The sequence below is a fragment of the Syngnathoides biaculeatus genome, chromosome 5 (assembly GCF_019802595.1).
Source record: "Syngnathoides biaculeatus isolate LvHL_M chromosome 5, ASM1980259v1, whole genome shotgun sequence".
In the NCBI taxonomy this organism is placed as follows: domain Eukaryota; kingdom Metazoa; phylum Chordata; class Actinopteri; order Syngnathiformes; family Syngnathidae; genus Syngnathoides; species Syngnathoides biaculeatus.
Window position 1 is genome coordinate 13,338,890 of NC_084644.1, and position 24,037 is coordinate 13,362,926.

Below are 24,037 nucleotides of genomic sequence, written 5' to 3' on the forward strand. Positions count from 1 at the left end.
TCCTCAGTCTTCCTAATGAACCGATACCGCAATTTCTTCATCAGATGAGGATAAATCAGAGAAATCAGCGCTGGGCATAAATGGCCTCCCACGTAATCAAGCCTTTGTTGCGGCACGGTACACGTCACATCCGCGCACGCAGGTCATTTGACTCGCGAAAATGGCAGCACCCTTGAAAATATGCAATTGTCAATAAAAAAATCTTCTCAAAACACTAAAAAATGAGAGAGGATTTAACATCACATTTTCAAGATACAGTACATATTACATGACCTTGGATACACTGTTCATGAAAACCAGTGGATTTCCCCTTTAAGTCCAGAGAAAGAAACACTCACAGCACTACCTTTACAAAGTTATTAATGCCAACTTTTGAGAGGTATTACTTAAACAGTACGGTATATTTGTGATTATAGGTCGTAGTTTAGCACTGGTGTACAACTGCACTGCAATATTACATAAATAAGTTGAACAACATACAGTGGTACCTTGCCTCCTGAAATGAAGTTCAATTTTCAAAAGATTCTGACACTTCTCAGTCCTAAACAAAATATTTACAGAATACGTAAATACGTCGCGTTGATTCCCTCTCGTCTTTGTTCTGGGTCAAAGCCAACAGTTCACAATTTTAAAATCTCGTCCCTCCAGCTGTCCCTGTCGCGTCGTTGCCGCTTGCGGGCCAACTCCGGGAAGTAGGCGCTGTTGTAGGGCCGCTCGCGCTCGTTCAGCTCCCCGCCCGACTCCTTGTCCTTGCCGTTTCGCTGGGCCAGCAGCGCCAGGGCCCGCCGCCGCTCCTCCGCCTCGCGCTGCAGACGCTCCGCTCGAAGTCTCTCGATGGAGCTGAGAAGGTAAGAGGAGTGAGCCGCTTGTCGATTGGGCCCAAATTCGTTCAAATAGCGCATAGCAGAGTTGGAAAAAGTTCTCACAATCTGTATTTAGGTACAAGTAAAACTACAAATCTCAAGGAAGACTCAGCATAGATTGATTTCTGACATCCTCCAAGAAAGTAGACTAATTATCCTATGATCATTTTCGAGGCCAAACCAGTAATAATCAAATTACGTTTGTGCATATTCTGCACTGTAAACTCGCAATGTCAGAAAAATCAATTCTCAAGTAAATTACCAACACCTGAAAAATGTACTTATGTAGTATAATCACATTTTTGTACTTTGCTCCCACCGGTTGGCAGTAAGCAGCCTTCTTACCTTCCCCCAGTGCTCCTCTTTTCCACTTTGTCTCTCTTCTCTCTCTTCTTGCTCTTGTGCATCTCGGTGCCGGCCCCGCCCAAAGCTTTCTTCATCTCCTTCAACGGGTCCAAACTGTCCTTCAGCCGACGGTCCTTCTTCTCCCGCTCCTCCTCGCTCAACTCCTTCCTTTTGTCACCCCTCGCCTCGCTCCTCTTCTCCTTCTCCTTCCTCTCCTCTTCCTTCTCCTGGCCCGTTTTCATGTACCACGGCGTGACCTCGGTCCCCGGCTGCGGCCCCAGTGAAACCAGCAAGCCGATGGCACGCTCCTGTTTCTCCTGGAAGTCGAGAGAATGCCGGCGGCCGTGAGGAGGGGCGGTCAACGCACGCTTATAACATCTTGACTATGGCTGAAGCTAGAATTTATTCTCCCCATGATCCCATCAATTAATTGGATGAAAATTGATTTTGATAGTTAACGCAACAGGTGCTACAGAAATAATTTCAGTCCATTTGGAGTCTGTCTGGACTGCAAGCAACAATTTTAATGATCGATTAATCGGTTGATAATTATTTTCTGATTAACTGAAGAATTAGACGAAAAAAAAAACATTTTCCATCCTTTCGTTAAACAGGTACATGTAATATTTTTGTCCGCTTACTAAGGTTAGTGGCTGCCGTTTGCCCATTGAAGGGATTCACTTTGACCCTTTTTGTAATAAAATAATTTCATGTACAAGCACAACATAGACAATGTGAAAAAAGCATGTAGTACAGTCACTGTACCTTCTCCTCTTTCTTTTCCTTGAGATACTCCTCATTGTCCTTCTTCTCCACAGACTCCTCAACGGGAAAGAGGTTGAGATGTTCCGAGGCTCCAGTTTGATCATCATTGTTAACCTCGAGGTTTCCTCCTCCTTCCGACTGGACAGCGGCTCGGGCTTTCCGTCGCAGAAACTCGGTCCGTGCCTGAGGCGCGCGACACGGGACACGTTGTGTAATCGTAGGGAAGACCAAGAGCACTTAGCAGAGCGCAGAGCTCTGCCAAGCGAAACAAAACACCCGAGACCCGGAGGTCAAATGATCCTGGAGCCCCACCAAAGTGGACTCTTTCTTGGCTCAGCCCTCCACAAAGCTTTGGACAGCACCGGTGATAAGTTAGCAAAGCGGTCTGGGCATCGTAGAGCGAAAGATAGGCTACTCATTGTTTACCTTCATGAAAGTGAAAAAAATAAAAAATAAATGCTCTGATTTAAGATGCAATGACTGTCGGAGTATGTGCAAATAGAAGGAAAAGCGGTGAAAATGGATTCAATTTTCTCTTTTTGAGGGAGAATGCTCCGGTCTGAAAAATGTGCTACGAAGCCAAAGTAGAAACCGAGTTTTCGGAAGGAAAAGTGGATCGAATCGAAGATGGACTACCTCATGCGTCACATTCCGCACAAGTCACTTGAAAGAAACCAGAATTATATTTGTAGAATTATACGCAAATGCAAGTTAGAAATCGGCATTGGTACTTTGTTGTGGGTCAAAAGAGACAAGCCGACACTTGTAAACTAATCGAACCCAGAGCAAGTTCATCCATCAATGGAATACATCACTGCTGTCAGTTTTATAAATTCCTTACAAAATTTCACCATCACATTGGAAAGTACCTGAGTGAGCACACCCAAACGCTGACGTAGCAAAAGTTATGCCTTTGAATGTTTTAATTCAATCAGTCAATGTAATATATCAATTAATCAATTAGTAACCATCATGGCTGAGAATACACAGAATACAATGCACAAAAAGATAGTTTTTGTATTTTAAATACAGGGAACAAAATAACGTTCACTATCAAACTGTTTGGGAGCATAATTCAATTGTCAGCGTGCACTGCAAAAGAATATTTTGCAAGCAATAATTCAGTATTACACCGAGAAAAAAAACAGGGATATGATTGTGAATTAAAAAAAAAAAAAAATCAAATAAATTTGGAAGCGAGCTATCATATCTACAATTTATATTATTAATTATAAATGTATATTTAGCAATGATTTTTTTGTGGAGTAAAAAGAACAAAAGTTCGTTGACATTTTCATTGTAAGTTTGCAAAAACTTAAAATTGTTCAACAATTGAGTTTCTGTCAATAATAGGTGTCTTGTGTACATTAATGATTGGGAGAATGAACTTAAATGATTTTAGCAAATGCCTGCAATAAAACAAAGAGTGAAAAAAATGAAGGAGGCCTGAATGTTTTCCGTGCCCACAACTAGTGTAAGGCAACAAAAGTCACCTCTTGCTCTGCGCGCTCCACTCTCCGCTTGGCCTCTCGCTCCTCCTCGGCTGCCTGAGCTTCATCTCTCCTCACCCGGGCGACGTTGTCCTTGTTGCGGACGTGCCAGCTCTTCTTGGGGAGAATGTTCATGGTTAACCCAGGAGGCTCCTAGTGAGATTGAACAGAAACTCTGGTGGAAATCAAGAGTAAAACACTCAATTTCAACACATATTCACAAATATGTCAACACTTAATGATAGAAAAACTACAACAAATACTTTGGTTTTGTGTAGTCGCATATGATGGAAAACAATTCAGCCCAATGGTGGAAAGAAGAGGGGATACTAGTAGAATGACTGTCTTACTAGTAACTTTATCTTGCCACTTCTGCGTTCCACCACTGTATAACAACTCTGCACACTCGTAGGATAATGTCAGTGATTGTGCAGCACAATAGTGTACTAGTAGGGTATAAATGTGTACTACTCGGCCAAAAGTGGCATTTTTGCAATGGAAATAAGCGCTTAGTGGTAAAACAGCTTTAGGGAAAACCATTTGAGCATGTATTTGCTATTCTTGACATCCAGGCTAAGGCCCATGTACTAGTATACTCTTTGTTCTCAAAAGTTGACAACAGCATGCTACTCATCAAATAAAATTTGACTAGTTGAAAATCGATCCTTTCACTAGTATTACTAGTAGCGCGCTGGTGTCAACTAGTGCTGTTATGTATTCAAGCATCTAGATGTCCCATTAATTATGCCAAATTTGTTTTATTAGTGTGCCTTACTAGTAAGAAAGTCATTTACCTAGTGTGCTAAATTTATGTATTAGTGAGTATAAGACATCTCGTAGAAGTAGACAAAAAGTATACTTGCACATGGATTTTTCTAGACTTGATTATTAAGGAGATCGAATAAACGTTTTCCATAGCTTACAAGCTAGCTTCTTCATGCTATTCGATATTAACTCGTTCTCAGAATTGAGCAACTACTAAACACCCACGGACACGATATACTGTAGTACCCGTTTAAATAAGATGAAATAGATTGAATCAACTTACTTGGAGACTCTTTGCTTTTGCTAGCTAGCCACCGGAAGATCACAATCGGAAGTAAACATTAAAGGTCCCCACTCGCAATAACTCCGTTTGGACACAAGATGGCGGTATTAATCGAAGAATTTATTAGTATCAACAAAGAAAGTCCTACAGTACAGCACAGTACAGTACATTACAGGTACCCAAATAATGTAAACGTAAAATATCATAAATTCCTTTCATTTATCTACATTTATACAACATGCTTTTTGTTCCCATTGTGCTTTGCAAAGTAAAACAAGTGAATTTGTTTGAATCTTTTCGCAGCACGGCGATAGAGTGGTGAGTACATCTGCTCTGCAGTTCTGAGGTTCACGGTCCAAATCTCTGCTGCGGCCTCCTTGTGTGGAGTTTGCTTGTTCTCCGCGTAATTGAATGTATTTTTTCCAGATATTCTTGCATCCTCCCACAGTCAAATCTAACTGCTATAGTCGTAGATATCCATGCATCCATTTTCTCAGCCGCTTATCCTCACAAGGGTCGCGGGGAATACTAGTGCTGGAGCCTATCCCAACTGTCCACAGGCAGTAGGCGGGGTACACTCTGAATTGGTTGCCAGACAATCGCAGGGCACATCGAGAAAAACAGCCGCACTCACAATCACACCTAGGGGCAATTTAGATTCTCTAATTAATGTTGCATGTTTTTGGGATGTGGGAACCAGAGTGCCCGGAGGAAACCCACGCAGGCACGGGGAGAACATACAAACGCCACAAAGGCAAGGCCGGGATCACACCCGGGTCCTCAGAACTGCGAGGCCAACGCTTTCCAACTGATCCACCGTGCCACCAGTAGTGTGTGTATATATATATATATATATATATATATATATATATATATGAAGTAAAAATAATAAGACCGTTTTTAAATAGCGACATCAGCAATAAAAGAGTCTGTAATGGGGAAAGGGTTGTCACGCAAAGTCTCTTGTTGGTATCTGAAGCTGACGACTCAGGTTCTCAATCTGCCTGACCAAGAACTGCTTGTCGCGACCCTCCTGTAAGAGAGAGAGAGAGAGAAAAAAAGTCCATGCGCAGACCAATAACAACAAGAGACAAAAATGGAAAAAAATAATCAGTAAGAGAAATGCGTACCTGTTTGAGCTGAGCTCTGAGCAAAGTAATGCTTTTACCGTAAACAGCAGCCAGAGCGATGAAGTAACACATCACGATGCTGTGGGGGAGAAAACAAATCACTTAGCATGGAAGTGATGGAGGAACTGAATGGCCACAACATTAGGTACACCTGGAAAATACATTAATCGTTCACGACAGCGCTTTTCCTCAGTAGGGTGCGGGTCAGCTGGGCCCTAACCCGGATTCACATTTATAACCACGGACAAGTCTTTAATACACTTAACGTGTGTTTTCTGGGGATGGGGGAAAAGGTTTGAGTACTCAGATAAAAAACTCACTCATCTCCTAACTGTGAGGTTACAACGAGATAATACTGTATACACAAGAGCCTCAAAAATGTTCTTATTAATTAATCTCTTTAAACGTGGAGTTTTCAATATACAGTTAGCTCACAATAAATTTGGCTAATGTGGAAAAGTTGCTCGTTAGATTGTTCCTAATGTTGTGGCTGTCGTGTGCGTGTCACATCCACCTCGACTGACCAAGACAAGGCAAACAGAGGGATGGAGAAAGCCTGGGATCCAACAAAGAACAGAAACTCCTGGGTGACTTCCGAGAGACGGTCGAAAGACGTCGGGACGATGGCCCACATGTAGGGGAAGAAGCGGAAGGGCCCGCAGCCCACTGATGGGCGAATCCTGTACGGGAAGGACGAAACGTGGCTCTTGAACAACATCCATTCCCACGTGAGAAACTCCTCCTTGAACATACGAGTACAGCAGGACATAATGAAGCACAGTAACCGAGGTACTACTCACTCAGCTACACTGTAGATCAGAACCAGAGTGGACATGGCCCACCCGAAGAGCAGCACCACCAGGAAGACCAGGGTGGAGGCGGTGGAGCGGAAGGTCTTTAGCGCCGGTCGACAGTTGTAGAAGAGTGTGACCTGAGGGGACGCCAAGCAGCCACTTGGGAGTTATGGCAAGTAGGATTGTCAACATCCTTGATATCCACGCCCGTGTATTAGTACCCTCTTGGTCCGCAATGTCAGGATAACTTTAGCAGACACTTAGCACACAACTACATGCTATCAGTGAGGTAAAACTGCGCCCTAATTGACAAATCGGTGTTACTAGTACTACTTGTGAAGAAATTGCTGCAATTAACAGTGGTTCAAGTACCACACAGAGCAACTAGTGCACAATTTTCCCTCACTAGTAACATGTAATTGTCCTATTAGTATGCATAGTTGTTTTAGTCGTGTGCAAAAATGTCATCTAGTATGGGGGAGGGGGTAGAACTACACTACTAAACAGTCATTCTACTAGTGCACTGAATTATCTTACGAATGAGGAGAAAGAGCGTAACAGTGTATGGAACTTCAGATGGACATGAAGGAAAAATGAATTATTATTTTTATTAATTTATTTCTAGCCGATGAGTTTTCATTCCTAATTCAGCACACTCAAGTAGCAGCAGATTGAATAAATGTTCTAGTCCACTGAAATGTCTTTCTAGCGAGGAAAAAGAGTGTAATAGTACATGGATCTGAAGATGGACATTAGGGGAATCAAAGAGATCTATGGAAAGCTAGTAGGACAACTTTGGACATGCTCAAAATGAGGGAACTAGTTGCACCAGTTGACAACTGTGTGCTACTAATAGTACCAGAGGCTGTGTAAAATTCTAGTGGTTCAAAAGCAGTACTAGTCGCACACAGATGTCAACTAGTGAACCACTTTGTCTCACTACTAACATTAACATTGTCCTACTAGTATGTCAAAGTTGTCCTACTAAGGAGAAAGAACATACTAGTACATGGACTTCCCAGACAAGTGAAGCAGAGCGTCGAATACGTTGTCACGGTTACCTTCTTGCAGTAGAAGAGGATGATGAACTTGACTGCGTTGATGACGGGCAGCAGGGGGCAGAAGAGAGCCCCCACCCAGACCACCGTCTGACCGTACACCAAGCCCAGCACGTTGGCAGACACCACAAACTCCTGCCGACCAAACCACTGGGCCACCTTGTTGGACCAGTTGTCCACCAGTATCCTGCCAACCACAACCACAAGACTTGTACTAAAACGTAAATGTGCGATATGGATCATTTGTTATTGTGTAAGTGCACCTCCGCGGAAACTCCACCAACGCGAGCGCGGCGACGGTGACGATGAGGTCGAAGAGACTCAGCTTGTACATTTCTTGCCCCACTCGAGTTTCCCAGCACTGACGCAAACACGACCAAAGAAGTAAATACATCCGACAATCATGACATCTCAACACAGTTACAAAATGTTTGGTAAAAGTAGAAGTATTAATTCAACTCCTGTATTTAAGTAAAACACAGAGCTAGCTAGCATTGGCTCAGGTTGTTTTACGCAAAACGTGTTCCTATATTTTTACCAATGCTGTGAAATGAGTAGCACAAAATGCTCTAGTAGTAAATACTAACAACAGAAAAATAGACTTTACTTGCAGTTCTGGTTTCTGGTATGTGCAACATGTGCAGCCTGCACAAGGTGACATTTCTGGATGTCATGGCATCAAGACATGGAAAACGTTACCGTGGGGGATTTGCGCCCCCTTGTGGAGACATTTAAAGGGGCCCTTCAAGGATTTTATTGGGGGAAGGACGTTATCGATGTTAAGGAAGTAATGACAGCTCGCTTTTTGAGTATATCTATCATTGTCCAATGAGGCAGTTGTGAGGAGCCTATCAGTAAAACTACAAAACTAGACTTTGGTGCACAAATGATTGTGCTTGAATATTCTGCCGAATAGTTCAACAGGGGCGGCACGGTAGAGCAGCTGTAAAGAGCTGGCCTCACAGTTCTGAGGAAGCAGGTTCAATCCCAGCCCCGCCTCTGTGGAGTTTGCACGTTCCCCCTGTGCTTGCGTGGGTTTTCTCCGGGGACTCCGGTTTCCTCCCACATTCCAAAAACATGCAACATTAATTGGACACTCTAAATTGTCCCTAGGTGTGATTGTAAGTGCGACTGTTTGTCTCTGTGTGCCCTGCAATTGGCTGGCAACCAGTTCAGGGTGTACCCCGCCTCTTGCCCATTGATATCTGGGATAGGCTGCAGCACTCCCTGCGACCTTCGTGAGGATAAGCGGTGAAGAAAATGGATGGATAGTTCAACAGGTTTTAGTCCCTGTGTCTTTAAATTGTTGTGCCGTGTCGTTTTGGTACGCTTACTGGGTACTCCTCGTGGTTGTACTGGCACAGGCTACACTTCTCCATGTCCCTCTGACATGTGATCTGACTCCACAGCGTGAACAGCAGCACTCCCAAGCTCACAAGGCGAAGGAACACCGCCCTGAACGCAACACGTTCATTTATATTCGAGAGTTCAGTGAGTCATACAGTGAATGCAAATCATGCAAACTTGTTTCTGCATTTATTCCATATCCTAGTTATACAGTTTAATACATCCCATATACTAGTACACTCTTTGTCCTCGCTTGTAAGCGCACTAGTAGAATGAGAAGTAAATGTTACTCATGAGTCAAAAGTAGTTCACATCTGCGCTCTACTAGTACCGGTGCTAGATAGAATAAATTCTGAAACCATCATACAGTAATGAAACATTACAAGTAAGTCATTCTACGAGTGGAGTGAATCGTCTCACTAGTGATGACAAATTAGCATACTAGTCCAAGGACCTTAAAGTGGATATCAAGAACATAGAAATAAATGCTCAAATTGTTTTACTAAAATCAAGTGACACGTAGTTGTTCTAGTGGTATTCCAAAGTTGTCCTAGTAGTGTGCAAAAATGCCACACAATAGTGGAAGGCAGTGGTAGAAATAAAGCTATTAGTGGCTAAGACACATTTGTTCAACTAGTGTTCTACTAGTGCATTGACTTGTCTTACTAGTGAGGATGTACTAGTACATGGACCTTATACTGGATATCAAGGGTATCAACTAAATGCTTAAACAGCTTTCTATAAAGTACGGTACCAGCATATTCGTTGTCCTCCGTACCAGGACAACTACTACATCTTACGAATGAGGCAAAATTACACACTAGATAAAAAAAAAAAAAACAAGTGTTCTACTAGTACTATTATTTACGCTGTAAAATTCTACTAGTTAACATCTATTCTTTTGTTAGCAGCACTAGTAGTTCACAAATGTCATCCAGTGCACAATTTTATCTCACTAATAACAGTTACTAGTTAGGTGTTATGTAGTTACTACTTAAACGCCAGAGTTTCCATAGTAGCGTGAAGAAATGTAGTACAGTAGTAGAGAAAAAAAGTTACGACTGTAGTAACAAATAGTTGTTCTATTAGTGCTGCGAATTGTCTTACTAGTGGGTATTAGAGAGTACGAGTACATGAACCTTAATCTGTGCAAAACGAGGATATTTCATAAATACTCCATTGAAAACTGTAAAGAGGATTTACCATTACCACAGCCATAATTACGTATTCTTGTATTCATTGCATTTCTTTTCCTTTTGTGATGTTTGTGTCTGCTAAGGTTACACCGACGACTTCAAAACCCGCAATACCACATACTCGGGTGTCTGGTTGCTATGCCAACACACAGCTTTAAGAGGGATTGTTTTGAGTCCCTCCACACGGCCTTAAACGTTACACATAGTCTTGATATAGCACACACGGCACAGGCACATAAAAAAATGTAAATTACTGCCTGTGCAATAGAACCGGGTAGGCAAAGAGTCACTGTCTGACAGCTGGTTATAACCGGTTATAACTCTTTTGTCTTGTAACTTTTCCTCCACTTGAAAAATTCAACCTCACATATACCGTATGGTGATCGAACCTCAGCAGGGCCAGTATGACGGTGGTGCTGGGTGGGTATCGCTCCACCAGGGCGATCTGGTCGCAGAGCAAAGGCACCAGAAAGTTGCCAGCGGTGATCACCATGGAGGGCAGATACTCAAAAATCAAACCCAGAATCCCATTCTGGCCACTCCTTTCCTGTAGGGTGGAGAAAGTGACAAAATAACAATTATACTTTGTAATAGGTGTAATAGTTTTGATGTTACACATTACAACATAAGAAAAAGATAATTATGTATTCTTTTTCCTCTGTTGGATAAAAGGACAAAGTGCTGTTAAACAGGGAAATTTTCTCACTGTATTTCATATCTGTATTGTTTTAAGCATTAAGGGACCAAAAAAATAAGTAATGTTATTCATTATGCATTTTTTAATATCAATTAATCAACCAATGACTCGGTTACCTGAATTTTATTCTGCTAAATATCAGAATCGGCATTGGACATGAAAAAAAAAATCCATATTAATTATAAACTGCTCTGTATGTCTAATAAATATTTCCTGTGTGTGTGTGTGTGTGTCACGAGTGGTTGTCACCTGACTGAAAACGGTGGCCACAAAAATGCCAAAACAGGCGGCCGTGATGAGCCCAAAAGCGACAAAACCCATGATGATGCGGAGGGAATTCATGATTATCTTTTGACACGTGTTCAGAGCGGCTGTCTTCTTCTTCCTAAGTTCCTCCTCCAGATCCACCTGAGAGGAGCATAAACAGTGAGGAGGCACGTGCAGGTAGCGCAACACATCATTTATGTATAAGCTATTTGAAATGAACAACAACTGCTTGACAAAATGGGGTTGTTCATCATAATTTGGTTACAAATGGACAGGGGCAGGGGGTCGGGGGGGTGGTCAGTCAAAGTCAAATGCTGTAAGCTATTTTCTTGATGTTTCTACAGACTTATTTGCAAAAAGATTATAAGGAAGGAACAACGTGTATGTGTTTTTTTTTTAACATTACTTTTAGGGCTGTGGCAGGGAATATTCTACTATTCTATCGATCATCCCACCGTATCATAGAATATATCCATTTTCTTTTCCATTTTCTTAGCCACTTATCCTCTCGAGGGTTGCGGGAGTGTTGCAGCCTATCCCAGCTGTCAGCGGGGAGGAGGCAGGGTACACCCTAATGTGGTTTACAGCCAATCGCAGGGCACATGGAAACAGACAACACTCTCACTCACAATCACACCTAGGGGCAATTTCGAGTGTCTAATTAATGTTGCATGTTTTTGGGATGTGGGAGGAAACCGGAGTGCCTGGAGAAAACCCACGCAGGCACGGGGAGAATATGCAAACTCCACACAGGCGGGTCCGGGATCGAACCTTCGACCTCAGAACTGTGAGGCCAACACTTTACAGAGGCTCCACCACGCCGCCATCATAACATATATGCATAAAAATGTATTTTGCATTGACATTTTTTTTCTTTGTCGCAGGTCAAGAAGAAAGGAGGATTTGCATCCCATTTAATGATGGTGTCGTGGTACTCTCGCCTGATGTTAGTACGGGTACGTGGGTTCAATTCCCACTCATTGATGGTATGATCGTGAGTGTGAATGATTATCTATGTGTGCCCTGTGACTGACTGGTGACCAGTTTAGGGTGTAGTCCGCCTTTTGCCTGAAGTCAGCTGGAGTAGGCTCGGCAAGAACAGGGGGAGGCGAACGAAAAAAAAAAAAATCAGCCGAACAACAGCTTGTACCTCGAAAAACTTGGAGGTCTGGTCACTCGCATCACAAAGCACTACAGTATAGAAATATTACAAACTAAAATGGTGGTGTGAGTGTCCCGCTCTGACCTGTAGCTGGTAATGGATGTTCTTCTGCTTCAGCTTGGTCGCTTGGTCTCCCAGGCAACCGTAGTCCCAGCCCGTGAACACAATCAAGCTGTAGTCTCCCACTGCGCTGCCTCCCGTTGCCACGGCGACTCGAGCCGCCATCCCCATCCTGCGCGAGAGCGGTCGGGGAAGAGTTCAAAGGTGCACTGAGGACAGATCTATTTGTTTGTGTGGTCAAATGAACACACGTGTGACAAATATAACGCACAAAGAACATTCGCTCAGACCGACCGGGCCATGATGCAGATGAGGCAAAATGCAAAGTAGAAAACGGCGGTGGACATGTAGGCCAGCGGGAGGTTGTAGGAGAAGTTGTTGTCACCCACCAGCATGTTGCTGTAGTAGCCATAAAACATGTATGAATACTCCATGAAACCCTGAATAAAGTGGGGGCGGAGGGGGGTGGGGGTGAAAAAGCATAGAGTCACTACATAATTTGTTAGATCTTAGTTTGCCCAGCCTTTATTGAAGCAAGGGAGACATTTTATATCAGTGCACTTTCATACAAGTGGCAAAAGTAAATGCATCAAAATACAAGTGGAACACAAAGCTATTACAGTATTCTGTTTGGTGAATGGGAACAGGCGGATGGTTATTTGGACCAGGGGAGGACTGTACCATTAGGCAAATACAGATTTCCTGGGTGCCCCAAACGTCTTATTAAAACAGTTTTAAAAAAGTGTTTTCAGGTTTAAAGCAATTGTTATCGTTTTAGTCTTAATTTACGAGCACAGACATCAAAATGCTTAACTTAGCTTGATCCTTTTCACTGCCGTTAAAGTTAATTCGTTGGCACGGTTAATTCGTTGGCATGAAGCAGACTTAGCCCTGTGGCGCAGAGGAGAGGAGAAGGTGAAAGGAAAATACTGTTGTTGTTTTTTTTTTTAAATCTAAACCACCAAACTGGAGCCTTTCCCAGCAAATATTGAAAGGCAGACTACACACCAAACTGGTCGACAGTCAGTCGCAGGGCACACCATCACTGAGCAGGAATCGATCCCACGCTGCCCGCACCAAAGTCAGGCGTGTGTACAACTACACCATCAGTGACCGTGAAGAGAACTTTATCACTACATTTTTATGAGACATTTAGGGGCCCCTGGAAATCTCAGCGCTCCGGGCAATTGCCTTGTGGGACCCGAATGATGATCCGCCACTGCAAAGGGCTTTTGATTAATAATGCTGTAATAAATTTGTCTGCAGCAATTGCATGAGAATTATCAGGCAAAAAAAAAAAAAAAAAAGGTAATCTGCCACTTCACAAACTTTACTCAGTCAATGTGATTATAATAATAATAATAAACGAAGTCACCAATAAATCTCTTAGACTAAAGCAGTTCTAATTTAAGCAAGTTGTGTTAGGTCATTTGAGCTCATTCTCACCGTTCCTGAAAGGAAGTCAAGAACGTATGTATAGAACGCAACCAAGATGTGAGGATTGGGATCGTATTTCAGGCACTCCTCGGGCCCTGCAAACCCCCCCCCCCACACACACACACACAATAGTCACATGCAACGTCAGCGTGTACACAACACACACATCATGTTATCGATTTGAGTCCGTTACCAGTGTTGTTCACAAGGCCGCTGGTCGCAGATCTGAAGACGATGCTAGGGATGAAGACGAACCCAGCGATCAGTAAAAAAGACACAAAATTTAGTACCACCAGGAAGCGCAGGAAAAGGAAGTAAGACTGGACACCTCCGCCAAAGTTGCCTGTGGAGGATGAAGGAACACAAAGTCGTGAACAAAAAATGTCTAACGCGTTCACAAATATCCATGTTAACTGGGAAGGCTGCTGGTCGACGGTGGAAATGAACAACTAAACCCAATTACAACATGCTAAATATGTTAATGGTGAAAATCTGAAGGTGAACTGAAATGCCTCCATCCATTTTCTTAGCCCCTTATCCTCACGAGGGTCGCAGGATTGCTGCAGGCTATCCCAAATGGCAACGGGCAGGAGGTAGGGTACACCTTGAATTGGTTGCTAGCCATTCACACCTAGGGGCTATTTAGTCTTCAATTAATGCATGATTTTGGGATGTGCGAGGAAGCCCGGAGTGCCCGAAGAAAAGCAACGCAGGCACAGGGAGAACATACAAACTCCACACAGGGGGGGCCCGGGATTGAACCCAGGACCTCAGAACTGTGAGGCCAACACTTTGCAGTTGAACCACCATGCCGCCCTGAACTGAAATGTGAAATTAATTGTGATAAAACGTGTGATTGAGGGAATGTAGAAATTATTTGAATGTGGAAACTAAAGTAGGAGCGATTTGAATTGGTTATGAAATCTTTAAAGAGGAGGTATTTATGTGAAATATCTCTTTTAATGGGGATGAAACGGAGATTTTATTGCAAACTGTGTAGGATTTTTGAAATGCGGTAATACTTGTAATGTGAAAAAGTAGGTCCCAAAATGTTCAAAATAATCTGAACATCTTGAACTGACCTAATTAGTTGTCATACTGCACCTCCGATTTGTTGCAAAGATTTCCTCCAGAGCATAAAGAGACGTAGGAACTCTGTGGCATTATTTTTGATTTTCTGCAACGTTTTGCGGTTCCTTTGTCTCCACGACGACATCCTGGAGGAGGGCACGGGAACCTGCATTTCCTGCACTTGCCTGGAGAGAGGAAACATTTACAACGGTAATACTGTAGAAGAAAGAAAATGTGGCAGGTTTTTTGCCATCCATTTACTGCAACACAGCTGGCAATACATTACAAAAATAAAAATGCAATGTTGTTAAATGTAATCTAATTACATTTTGCCGTCATGGAACGAGAGTGGAAATAAAAAGTCTACACACCCCATTTAAATACCAGGCTTTTGGTATTTACTGTATCTCTGATTAACCCAAAATAAACCAGAAGTTCAAGTAGGCTTTTCCTGACATCATTGCAGTTTTTCTTTTACCTTCCCTCTCTTTTTCAATTAAATTGTGCATTTTGTTCATGTCACAAAAAAATTCCATTTGAAAATGGGTGTGTTGACTTTTCTGTATGAGAAGATCAAGTGTGAGATTTCTTACTATTTGGCAACAGCATAGAAAAAAATATATTTATTATAGTTTCAGACCTCACAGCTCTTTTCAACGTCATGGGCAGCGGGATTGTGCGGAGGTCCCGAAGCTCCTGCTCCGCTTCCCTGTACCCCTCCACTTCATCATAATCCTCCTCCTCCCTGTGTACTTCCGTGGCCGCCGGGTTCCAATTGAAGTGAGGGTAGTTCCGATTGGACCCTCTAGACGAAGGACGTCTTAATCTCAGTGACTCCTGGCCACTGGAGTAAATATCTGCAAGCGAAGGAAAGCTTTTAAGACATGTTTAGAAATAGGCCAAAAGAATCAGATTTTGGTGCTGGAACAAAAATAATGACGCACACTCAGCATAGTCGTCCACATGGTCACTTGATCCTTGTCTGTGTGGGTCCATTACGCTGACGTATTTTACCCTGTAAGGCTGTAACTACTTATAAAAGTTCAAATAAAATGTAACACAAAAAGGGGATCTTGTCTTGAAGAAGCGGTGTATTTCCTGGAATCTCTTTCAGTCCTTTATGGACTTTATACCCTTGGTAGGTGGACATACTTCCTTGTATGCTTTAACCCATTATAACCTATGACTAGTGCCACAGTTCTTCCCATTCATGCTATCTAATAACTAGTTACTGAACAATTGATGTTGTAAAAAAAGAAAAAAGAAAAATTGTGTCAAGTATAAAAATGCTCATTGTGGAGGTGACTGTGTAACACAGTGGATGTAAAAGGTCTACACACTCACGTTCAAATGCCAGGTGGATAGGAAGATTTTTTTTAAATTAAAAAAAAATACTAATAATGTACTCTTTAATCTGTACAACTCAATTGGCAAAATAAGAAAAGTAGGAAAAGCCAACTAGAACATCTTAAATGTATTTGATGTAAATCTGAGGCAGTCTAAATTGAGGCATGTGTATGATCCAGAGCTTCAGTCAAAATAGGGTGTCCACACTTATGCACCCACGGTGCCTCAGTTATTTTTATTTCCCCTCCTTTATTATTTGAAACCTTTTTTTTAATTGCGTTGTTGATTATATGTAAATGGTAGAGAAAGTTCTGAAATGATTTCTTTTGGTCTTATTTGGCAATTGAACAGGTGTGTAGACTTAATATTCACCGTATGCTGAAGTTGTGACTTTACTTGCAATTTACAAGTTTCAAAAATGGAATTTATAACAGTCGTTGTGAAAAACCCGTGATGAGGTAACAAGCAGGTGTGTTTGTGTTGTAAAGGTGCAGTCCACAGTGACGGCGAAACCAACATCGTATAGAGCAAGAATTATCAGGGTATTACTGTATATACTGCAAAGTATTTGTCGAAATGTATAGTATGCAACATTCGGAACGTGACATAGTTGAAAGGAGAACTCAAAACAGGGGGTGCCACAGTCAAAAAAGACACACAAGCCAAAGAGATCTAAATAAATAAAGAACTCTGAAGACAATAAAAAGGAACATTTGAGATGCAAATGAATACACAGAAAAACATTGGGTGGACTTTAAAAGGCTGATGAAGCATTTCAAGACTCGAACATTAAACACCAGTCCAATTACGGACTTGGCCGAGCACAGGACGTAAAAAGCACTGAGCCATCCAGTCAGAATAACAATACAGTACTGCTAAAGTAAGAGAGTGAAACACAACTAAATATTGCTGACTTTTTTTCCCCCTGACACACAGTGTACAAATCTACAGCATTACATTCATTTTTTTTGTTCAGATTACGTGACACGCTAAAACACTGAACATGCTCAGTTGAGAACTTGAACAACAGAAATCCCAAAAGCAAAAATGGATTCGTTCCTTGTTCCATTTCTGATACATTGCAGTATAAATCAGCTGCTGGAATATCTTGGCAGTACAGATATTGCAAATATTTTGACCATGTTGGAATTGAAGCGAATGCACTGTTCAGGCTATTTACATTACTGTTGCGGCATGTGTTAATTCTGTTCAGACATCGTGATTCCTATTCACACCATGCGGCGTAATGGTTCCAAAATAACTGCGTTTTTGACCTGTGTATTGTTTATGTAGTGGCGTCTTGAAATATGTCTTGAATTCATTCTGTAACCCTGCTTGTTATTGAAGACACTTGCATCACAGATCATGTTGCCCTACAAAATGAAACGAATGCTATCAATTCATTCAAGCCTTTCCCCATTTTTAGTTAAAAAAACTCTACATATTGTACTTAATAAAAAAAAACATTTGAAAACACAATTGAATAAAATGTGAAGAATTTTTAAAAACTGCCATAATTTTTGCCTCAATTGAATGTACAATGTGCTGCTCCTTTGGGTGTGCGCCATGGCCACTTGGAAGCAGTGGAATAGAGAGACACATACACGAAGTTTCACAACTGACCTAATTAGTTATTTTTACAGTAAAGAATATATGCCTCTGAGTATTTTTATATTTCTGTCTACGTGTTGCTTCACCAGTTCAAACATGGGTTGTTTAAAGAAGTGATGCTATTTGCCCATCTATGGCGTTTTCCACCATTTGTTAACATTTAGCTACACAAAGCTCTGTGATTGTTTTTACTACACATCACTTTGTTTTACGCTTAGTTCGGGCGGCACGGGAAATAAGTGGTTAGCACACCCGCCTCTCAGTTATGAGGACTTGGGTTCAAATACTGGCCTGGCTTGTGGGGCCTTTGCATGTTCTCCCCTTGGCTCACGACCAGTTCAGGGTGTACCTCACCTCTCGCCCAAGATAGCTGGGATCGGCTCCGGCATGCTTGCGACCCTATTGAGGATATACTGTACGGAAAATGGATGGATGTTTAGATTGACAGAAAACAAGTGGGAGTGGCAATGGACAACATGTGACCTCTAACGGTCAAACTTGCTCGTTTTCAATTGAGTTGAGTTCACCACCACCACCATTATACAGTGCTTGTATTGCAAATATTTGCAGGCAAGTAAAAGCAAAATAAAATCTTTCTCAAAAAAAAATCTGAACTGGGTCACTGTTATCTCAAGGAATCATTGTACATTTAAAGAACATGTTGCACTGTTGGATATAAAATTCTTGAGCAAACTCCACCTCGTGTCCCTCCAGTTCAGGATATCAACAATTCACTCAGTCGTCCTTTTCAGCTTTGTCTCCATTTGCCATTTTCGTCTTGTCTTTCTTCTCAACGTCTGCCTTCTCCTTGTCTCCTCTCTTGCCTCCTCCTCTTTTCAGAACCCTTCCCACTATTATGCAGCCCACGGCCACCACGTGCACGGCAAAGTAGATGGACGACCAGTAGCTGATGGTGTCGGAGGCCTTGAGCAGCACGAAGCCCATGCACATGTAGTCGTACGCTCGCATCTTCAGGAACCAGTGGACCCAGTCGAAGATGTTCTGACCGCGTGGGCCCAGCCGGGCCCGGACCGACGCCTCCATGGCCGACTCGGCGGCGATGCACAGCGGGATGGTGAGGAAGGAGAGGTAGTATCCGGCGTGTAGGCCGTGCCAATAGGCGCTGATGAACATGGTCCAGCCCGCTCTAAGTAAACAACATATCACATATATTTGTCTCTTCATGCTCCAATCGATAAATATTAGTTTGCTTCAAATTCTCCCAAGTTATCAGGTCAAGACCACTCACCTGAGTGTGTAGGATCTGAAGGGGGCGTTGGGGTAGATGTAGTGATGCAGCCACCACTGCACCGTCATGTTCCAGTAACGCATGCCGTGCCGCACCTTGACGCAGAAGTCCGTGTTGTAGCAGTCGATGTTCTGGATGGTTTTGAAGTCGTATGTCTCTTCAGTCAATGACTCGGGGCTTGAGAAAAACATAAAATAATAAACTTACATTGACAAAACAGAAAACACTCGCTGAAGCAAAAGTACTATTTCTGTTTTACATATTTAACTAGCTGCCGGTGCCACACATTTCATGCGAGCGCAATCCAGTTTCAGGTACCTGTAGCTGACAGTGGGTCCTCCGCCCGGTTTACACTGAGCCCGTTCTGGATAGCAGCCGAGACCGGCGCTAATGCACCCGGCTTCCGCACCGCACCACGCGGCATAGAAACGCATCCTGAACACGAAGAACACCACTACCATGTAGAAGAACCTGATGTGAGGGTGAAAGAGAATAAAAGTGGTGTTTTATGCATAACTTCACAAATAACTGGAGAGAAAGGACATGAAACCTTTTTACAGTGAAGAAAATAAGTATTTGAACACCCTGCAATATTGCAAGTTCCCCCACTTAGAAATCATGGAGGGGTCTGAAATTTTCATCATAGGTGCATGTCCACTCTGAGAGAGATCATCTAAAAAGAAAAATCCAGAAATCACAATGTATGATTTTTAACGATTCATTTGTGTGATACAGCTGCAAATAAGTATTTGAACACCTGTCTATCAGCTACAATTCTGACCCTCAAAGACCTGTTAGTCCACCTTTAAAAGTGCACCTTCACTCCATGTATTGTCCTGAATCAGATGCACCTGTGTGAGGTCGTGAGCTGGATAAAGACACCCGTCCACCTCATACAATCAATAAGACTCAAACTTCTCACATGGCCAAGACCAAAGAGCTGTCCAAAGACACCAGAGACAAAATTGGACAACTCCACATGCCTGGAAGTGGCTACGGAGAAATTGCCAAACAGCTTGGTGAAAAAAGCTCCACTGTTGGAGCAATCATTAGAAAATGGAAGAAGCTAAAGATGACGGTCAATCTCAATCGGAGTGGACCCCCATGCAAAATATCACCTCGTGGGGTCTCAATGATCCTTAGAAAGGTGAGGAATCCGCCCAGGACTACACGACAGGACTTGGTCAATGACCGGAAAGGAGCTGGGACCACCGTTTCCAAGGTGACTGTTGGTAATACACTAAGACATCATGGTTTGAAATAACGCATGGCACGGAAGGTTCCCCTGCTTAAACCAGCCAAGTCAAGTCAGTCAAGGCCCGTCTTAAGTTTGCCAATGACCATTTGGATGATACAGAGGCGTCATGGGAGAACGTTTTGTGGTCAGATGAGACCAAAATTGAACTTTTTGGTCATAATTCTACGAACCGTGTTTGGAGAAAAACTAATGATGATTTTGGGGAGCAACCTCTTTCCCTCAGTCAGAGCATCGAAGATGGGTCGTGGCTGAGTCTTTCAACATGACAATGACCCGAAGCACACACCCAGGAAAAACGAGGAGTGGCTCCGTAAGAAGCATATCAAGGTTCTGCCGTGGCCAACCCAGTCTCCAGACCTAAACCCAATAAAAAATCTTTGGAGGGAGCTGAAACTCCGTGTTTCTCAGCGACACCCCAGAAACCTGTCTGATGTAGAGAAGATCTATGTTGGAGGAGTGGGCCAAAATGCAGTGTGTGCAAACCTGCAGAACATCTATAGGAAACGTTTGACTTTTGTAATGGCAAATAAAGGCTACTGTACGAAATACTAACATTGGTTTTCTCAGGTATTCACATACTTATTTATAGCTGTATCACACAAATAAATCATTAAAAAAAATCATATGTTGTGATTTCTGGACTTTTCTTTTTAGATTATCTCTCTCACAGTAGACATGAACCTATCATGAAAAATTCAGACCCCTCCATTATTACTAAGTGGGAGAACTTGTAATATATCAGGGTGTTCAAATACTTATTTTCTTCACTGTAAGAGTTCAAAGACGATGTTCAAACTTGTTTCTAATTAATTTTTTCTTGCCTGTGAGCGTACTTGATTTTTTTTTTCATTACAATAACACAAGATGAGCATCCCGTCTCCCCTCCACCTAACTAGCAATGCAAGTCTTGTGAGGTCACCTGAAGAAGAAATTGTGTTCCAGGAACTCATCTGTGCGGACGTAAGCCAGAGGAAAGATGGAGTTTACAGCCAGGAATAGGGCACCGAAGACGGGCACCAGCTTGAGCCGCTGTAGGCACGGTTCCCAGCCGGGCAAGGACAGCGGTCTGGGCTGCTCCAGCCAGTCATTGTAGGTTTGGAAGCGGAAAAATGGGCCTTTTGGGAGGAAGATGACAGAAAAAAAACACACACAAAAGGCAATTATGAGAGGATCGTGATAGCTAGATGAATAGTGGGGTAATGCCGGCTCAAGAAAACACAAAAGGAAAAGTTGGCAAAGGATAGGAGAATGGATTGCGCACAAAAAGAAAGTAGAGCTACATTAGTTCTGGTTATACTCTTTTACTATACTAATAATATGGATATGGACTCACACAATGTTGGACAAGTAGCAGTGCGACAAAGAGAGACAACGGTTAAAAGTCATGGCAAAGTAAAACCATTTCAACAGGATTAACAACACATGCAGTCTCTTTCCACATATCCTGCCAAAAGTGACACAACTTCCTCCTTCGGACTCACCTGTCATTATACCAACATAACAGTAGCTGTACGACATGATGTCATAAAGCGAGGGCTGTCGAGTAAGACACTCAACGAGTGAAGACCTCCCGAAGGTGCTCAATTGCTTCTTCTTCTCCAGGTGGAAAGCGAGCACCTCGTTGGCCAGGCTCACCATCTGAACAGCGTCGAAGTGCAAAAAGTCGACAACCAGAGGATGCTGTTTGGATTTTGGCTCACAGACAATTGCGTACCTTGAGAGTGAGGAGGAGCTGGACGGCATTGGCAAACGGCGTCGGAGCTGGCAAACCGAACCACGTGACCAGTCGGAAGAACAGGAGGTAGAGAAAGGTCCAGGAGAGACTCAACGCGGGGGCGAGCCTTAATACGCAGAAAACCATGTATTCAGTATTTACAAATATGAGCATTTGTGGCCAAAAATGTCAGAAGAAAATCTGTTACGGTGGCTATAAATAGCTTTTCAAATGCCATGCTTATGTCAGATAAACAAATTACACCGAGATAAATCATTGCAAAACTTTTCCAACAATTCATGTGCACAACTATTTTTTGTTTTTTTTAGAGAAGAAGTAAAAACTAACTGAAGGACGTTGTGTGCACACGCACATGTAACCAGGATGTGGCTGTTAGGAATTAACCAATCACTTCCAAATGGAGGATTTCATTATCTATCGGAATAAGTGTTGCAAAAAAGGTGATTCCACTGTATCCCAGTGGTGTTCAGTAAAAAATAAAAATAAAAAAATACCTCCAACTGCTCTTGATAATCAACCATGTTACAATCACCGTCACCAGAGAGTGAAGCGCATGTACATGACAGGTGGTGATGATAATGGAGAGGCCCAGAATCATAGCGCCCCCCTGCTTTACAGGAGGACCTGAAATCACAATATTAACAAATCAAGACCCCAACTCTCGTCTGCTGACCAGCTTTAACCAATGAAACAGCACGTTTGTATTATACAGATGACAAATGTCCGAACTATGGAAGACCTTGTTATTACACTCACTGAGGTAACGAAAAAGGAATCCAACTGGGATGGAGGCTGCAAGGACTCCCAGGTAGACCAGCTCATCAGGAGACATTGTTCCTCTGCTTGCAAAAAAACAAAAGAAAGGAAGAAAAAGAACAGCATGATTGGAGTCTCCAAAGAATATCACCCCCCCCCCCAAAAAAAAAAAACTACCAGTTGATCCCTTCCCCAGGTGATCAACCAGGATGTCTTCAAAGAGACCACAAAAGAAGACCACACACCATCTTACAATACCTGAAGCATCTGGCAGTTCCTGGCCGAAAACAACCCCCCAACCCCATAAAATATTTGCTTGTCCCATTTGCTAGCTAGTGGCAAAGTTACATTATGCTCATCTGCCTACAAGATCATTGTCCCATTCCCTCACTCAGGGAGATGACTTCCAAGGTGAAAGCTAGTAGTTTGGATTTCAAACCTATCTTTCTGTGACATCATATTTTCCAACACACATATTAATGGACACAGTATTGGGTGCCCCTTACATAATCGAGTCAAAATTAAAACTGTGCTGGTGGGTGAGGCAGGCTTCCCCTTTTGACTGTATTCATTTAATAATGTTCACCTATTATTAGTAATATTGAAATACGGTATTTAAACAAGGTGACATGACTACCTACACTAACTAATAAGACAGTTAAATTAATATATCTGGAAGTCAACATAATAGAAACGGCAGCCTGTTTCCAACTACAGTGTAGCTACACGCTAATAATCGTCATTTCTCGTTACAGTGATGTGCGTGTAAGAGCGTTTTTGTATCACATGTCTCTTTCCAAATACTACACGTACGTACGTTAGAAAGATTAAGTTTTACACAGTTTTTAAATGGGAAGACCGTGAATCTCCACCATTTGCATTTGTATGCAGATCGATACAAATTAGGCGCAGCCTTGCGCAATTCTTCGCTTTGCATACTACGCGTATGTCTGTGTCAGGGTTCGATTATTCGTGATTTAGCAGACAGTGTAGTGGAAATACACAAAGTTGCCCATCCACTCGAACGTAACTGTGAACGTGTCAAAAAGTAAAAGTCAACGCCGTTGGGAATACATCGTTTCCCAAGGACTGCTGGACACCATATGAAATTCTGAATTAAAAAGCGAATTCATGTTTAGAAAATGAGGCTGTTAGAAGAAATCAACATACTTGCACGAGTGACGAGAAACATTAAGTGGATGAACGCAGCCCCGCTTTGCCTTTCACACCAAGTCTTCACACGGACGGAAGAAGTACTTCCTGGTTCATGACGTCAATCTTCATGATTGGACCCAGCCATTTTAGCTTCGTATTATTATCCGGCATTATCATCACTGCCGACCTACCGGTA

General features: G+C 42.5%; 3 protein-coding genes across 7 annotated transcripts; all 3 read right to left on the reverse strand.

Annotated features, from left to right (window-relative positions):
* Positions 1-236: 236 nt before the first annotated feature.
* Positions 237-4,586, reverse strand: leng1 (leukocyte receptor cluster (LRC) member 1). Of its 3 annotated transcripts, none has more exons than XM_061820065.1 (5): positions 4,512-4,586; positions 3,467-3,638; positions 1,974-2,156; positions 1,209-1,525; positions 237-840 (listed from the first exon to the last, which is right to left on the reverse strand). In XM_061820065.1, exons 2-5 carry the CDS (start codon positions 3,596-3,598, stop codon positions 621-623), a joined length of 852 nt encoding a protein of 283 aa, XP_061676049.1. In that variant the 5' UTR covers positions 3,599-3,638; positions 4,512-4,586; the 3' UTR covers positions 237-620. The 3 variants fall into 3 exon arrangements, with proteins under 3 accessions (XP_061676049.1, XP_061676050.1, XP_061676051.1); XM_061820066.1 differs by having other exon boundaries at positions 3,467-3,616; positions 4,512-4,581; XM_061820067.1 differs by lacking the exon at positions 4,512-4,586 and adding an exon at positions 4,387-4,501 and having other exon boundaries at positions 3,467-3,616.
* An 804-nt stretch (positions 4,587-5,390) lies between these two features.
* tmc4 (transmembrane channel-like 4) lies at positions 5,391-16,077 on the reverse strand. Of its 2 annotated transcripts, none has more exons than XM_061820899.1 (16): positions 15,675-16,077; positions 15,371-15,587; positions 14,764-14,915; positions 13,853-14,002; positions 13,669-13,754; positions 12,517-12,662; positions 12,247-12,394; positions 10,983-11,141; positions 10,426-10,583; positions 8,828-8,948; positions 7,757-7,854; positions 7,497-7,680; positions 6,442-6,572; positions 6,166-6,321; positions 5,642-5,720; positions 5,391-5,544 (listed from the first exon to the last, which is right to left on the reverse strand). In XM_061820899.1, exons 1-16 carry the CDS (start codon positions 15,724-15,726, stop codon positions 5,461-5,463), a joined length of 2,121 nt encoding a protein of 706 aa, XP_061676883.1. In that variant the 5' UTR covers positions 15,727-16,077; the 3' UTR covers positions 5,391-5,460. The 2 variants fall into 2 exon arrangements, with proteins under 2 accessions (XP_061676883.1, XP_061676884.1); XM_061820900.1 differs by having other exon boundaries at positions 5,408-5,544; positions 6,156-6,321.
* Positions 16,078-16,252: 175 nt separating this feature from the next.
* On the reverse strand, positions 16,253-23,996 carry mboat7 (membrane bound O-acyltransferase domain containing 7). 2 transcript variants are annotated; one of them, XM_061820902.1, is made up of 9 exons: positions 23,857-23,930; positions 22,687-22,772; positions 22,425-22,554; positions 21,910-22,036; positions 21,677-21,833; positions 21,115-21,310; positions 19,256-19,408; positions 18,938-19,114; positions 16,253-18,835 (listed from the first exon to the last, which is right to left on the reverse strand). In XM_061820902.1, exons 2-9 carry the CDS (start codon positions 22,760-22,762, stop codon positions 18,424-18,426), a joined length of 1,428 nt encoding a protein of 475 aa, XP_061676886.1. In that variant the 5' UTR covers positions 22,763-22,772; positions 23,857-23,930; the 3' UTR covers positions 16,253-18,423. The 2 variants fall into 2 exon arrangements, with proteins under 2 accessions (XP_061676886.1, XP_061676885.1); XM_061820901.1 differs by having other exon boundaries at positions 16,257-18,835; positions 22,687-22,769; positions 23,857-23,996.
* Positions 23,997-24,037: the final 41 nt, after the last annotated feature.

What these genes read in the sequence shown, in the direction of transcription:
- leng1 (XM_061820065.1), bottom strand. Translation starts at nt 3,598, where the DNA reads ATGAACATTCTCCCCAAGAAGAGCTGGCACGTCCGCAACAAGGACAAC. An exon ending in TGGAGCGCGCAGAGCAAGAG is followed by an intron (nt 2,157 to 3,466) that starts GTGACTTTTGTT and finishes CGCGCGCCTCAG; the next exon opens with GCACGGACCGAGTTTCTGCG. An exon ending in AGGAAAAGAAAGAGGAGAAG is followed by an intron (nt 1,526 to 1,973) that starts GTACAGTGACTG and finishes CTCGACTTCCAG; the next exon opens with GAGAAACAGGAGCGTGCCAT.
- tmc4 (XM_061820899.1), bottom strand. Translation starts at nt 15,726, where the DNA reads ATGGACCCACACAGACAAGGATCAAGTGACCATGTGGACGACTATGCT. An exon ending in TGGCCACCGTTTTCAGTCAG is followed by an intron (nt 10,584 to 10,982) that starts GTGACAACCACT and finishes TCCACCCTACAG; the next exon opens with GAAAGGAGTGGCCAGAATGG. An exon ending in GTCATACTGGCCCTGCTGAG is followed by an intron (nt 8,949 to 10,425) that starts GTTCGATCACCA and finishes TGTTGCGTTCAG; the next exon opens with GGCGGTGTTCCTTCGCCTTG.
- mboat7 (XM_061820902.1), bottom strand. Translation starts at nt 22,762, where the DNA reads ATGTCTCCTGATGAGCTGGTCTACCTGGGAGTCCTTGCAGCCTCCATC. An exon ending in ATTATCAAGAGCAGTTGGAG is followed by an intron (nt 22,037 to 22,424) that starts GTATTTTTTTAT and finishes CTGCGTATTAAG; the next exon opens with GCTCGCCCCCGCGTTGAGTC. An exon ending in TTATGTTGGTATAATGACAG is followed by an intron (nt 21,311 to 21,676) that starts GTGAGTCCGAAG and finishes TCCTCCCAAAAG; the next exon opens with GCCCATTTTTCCGCTTCCAA.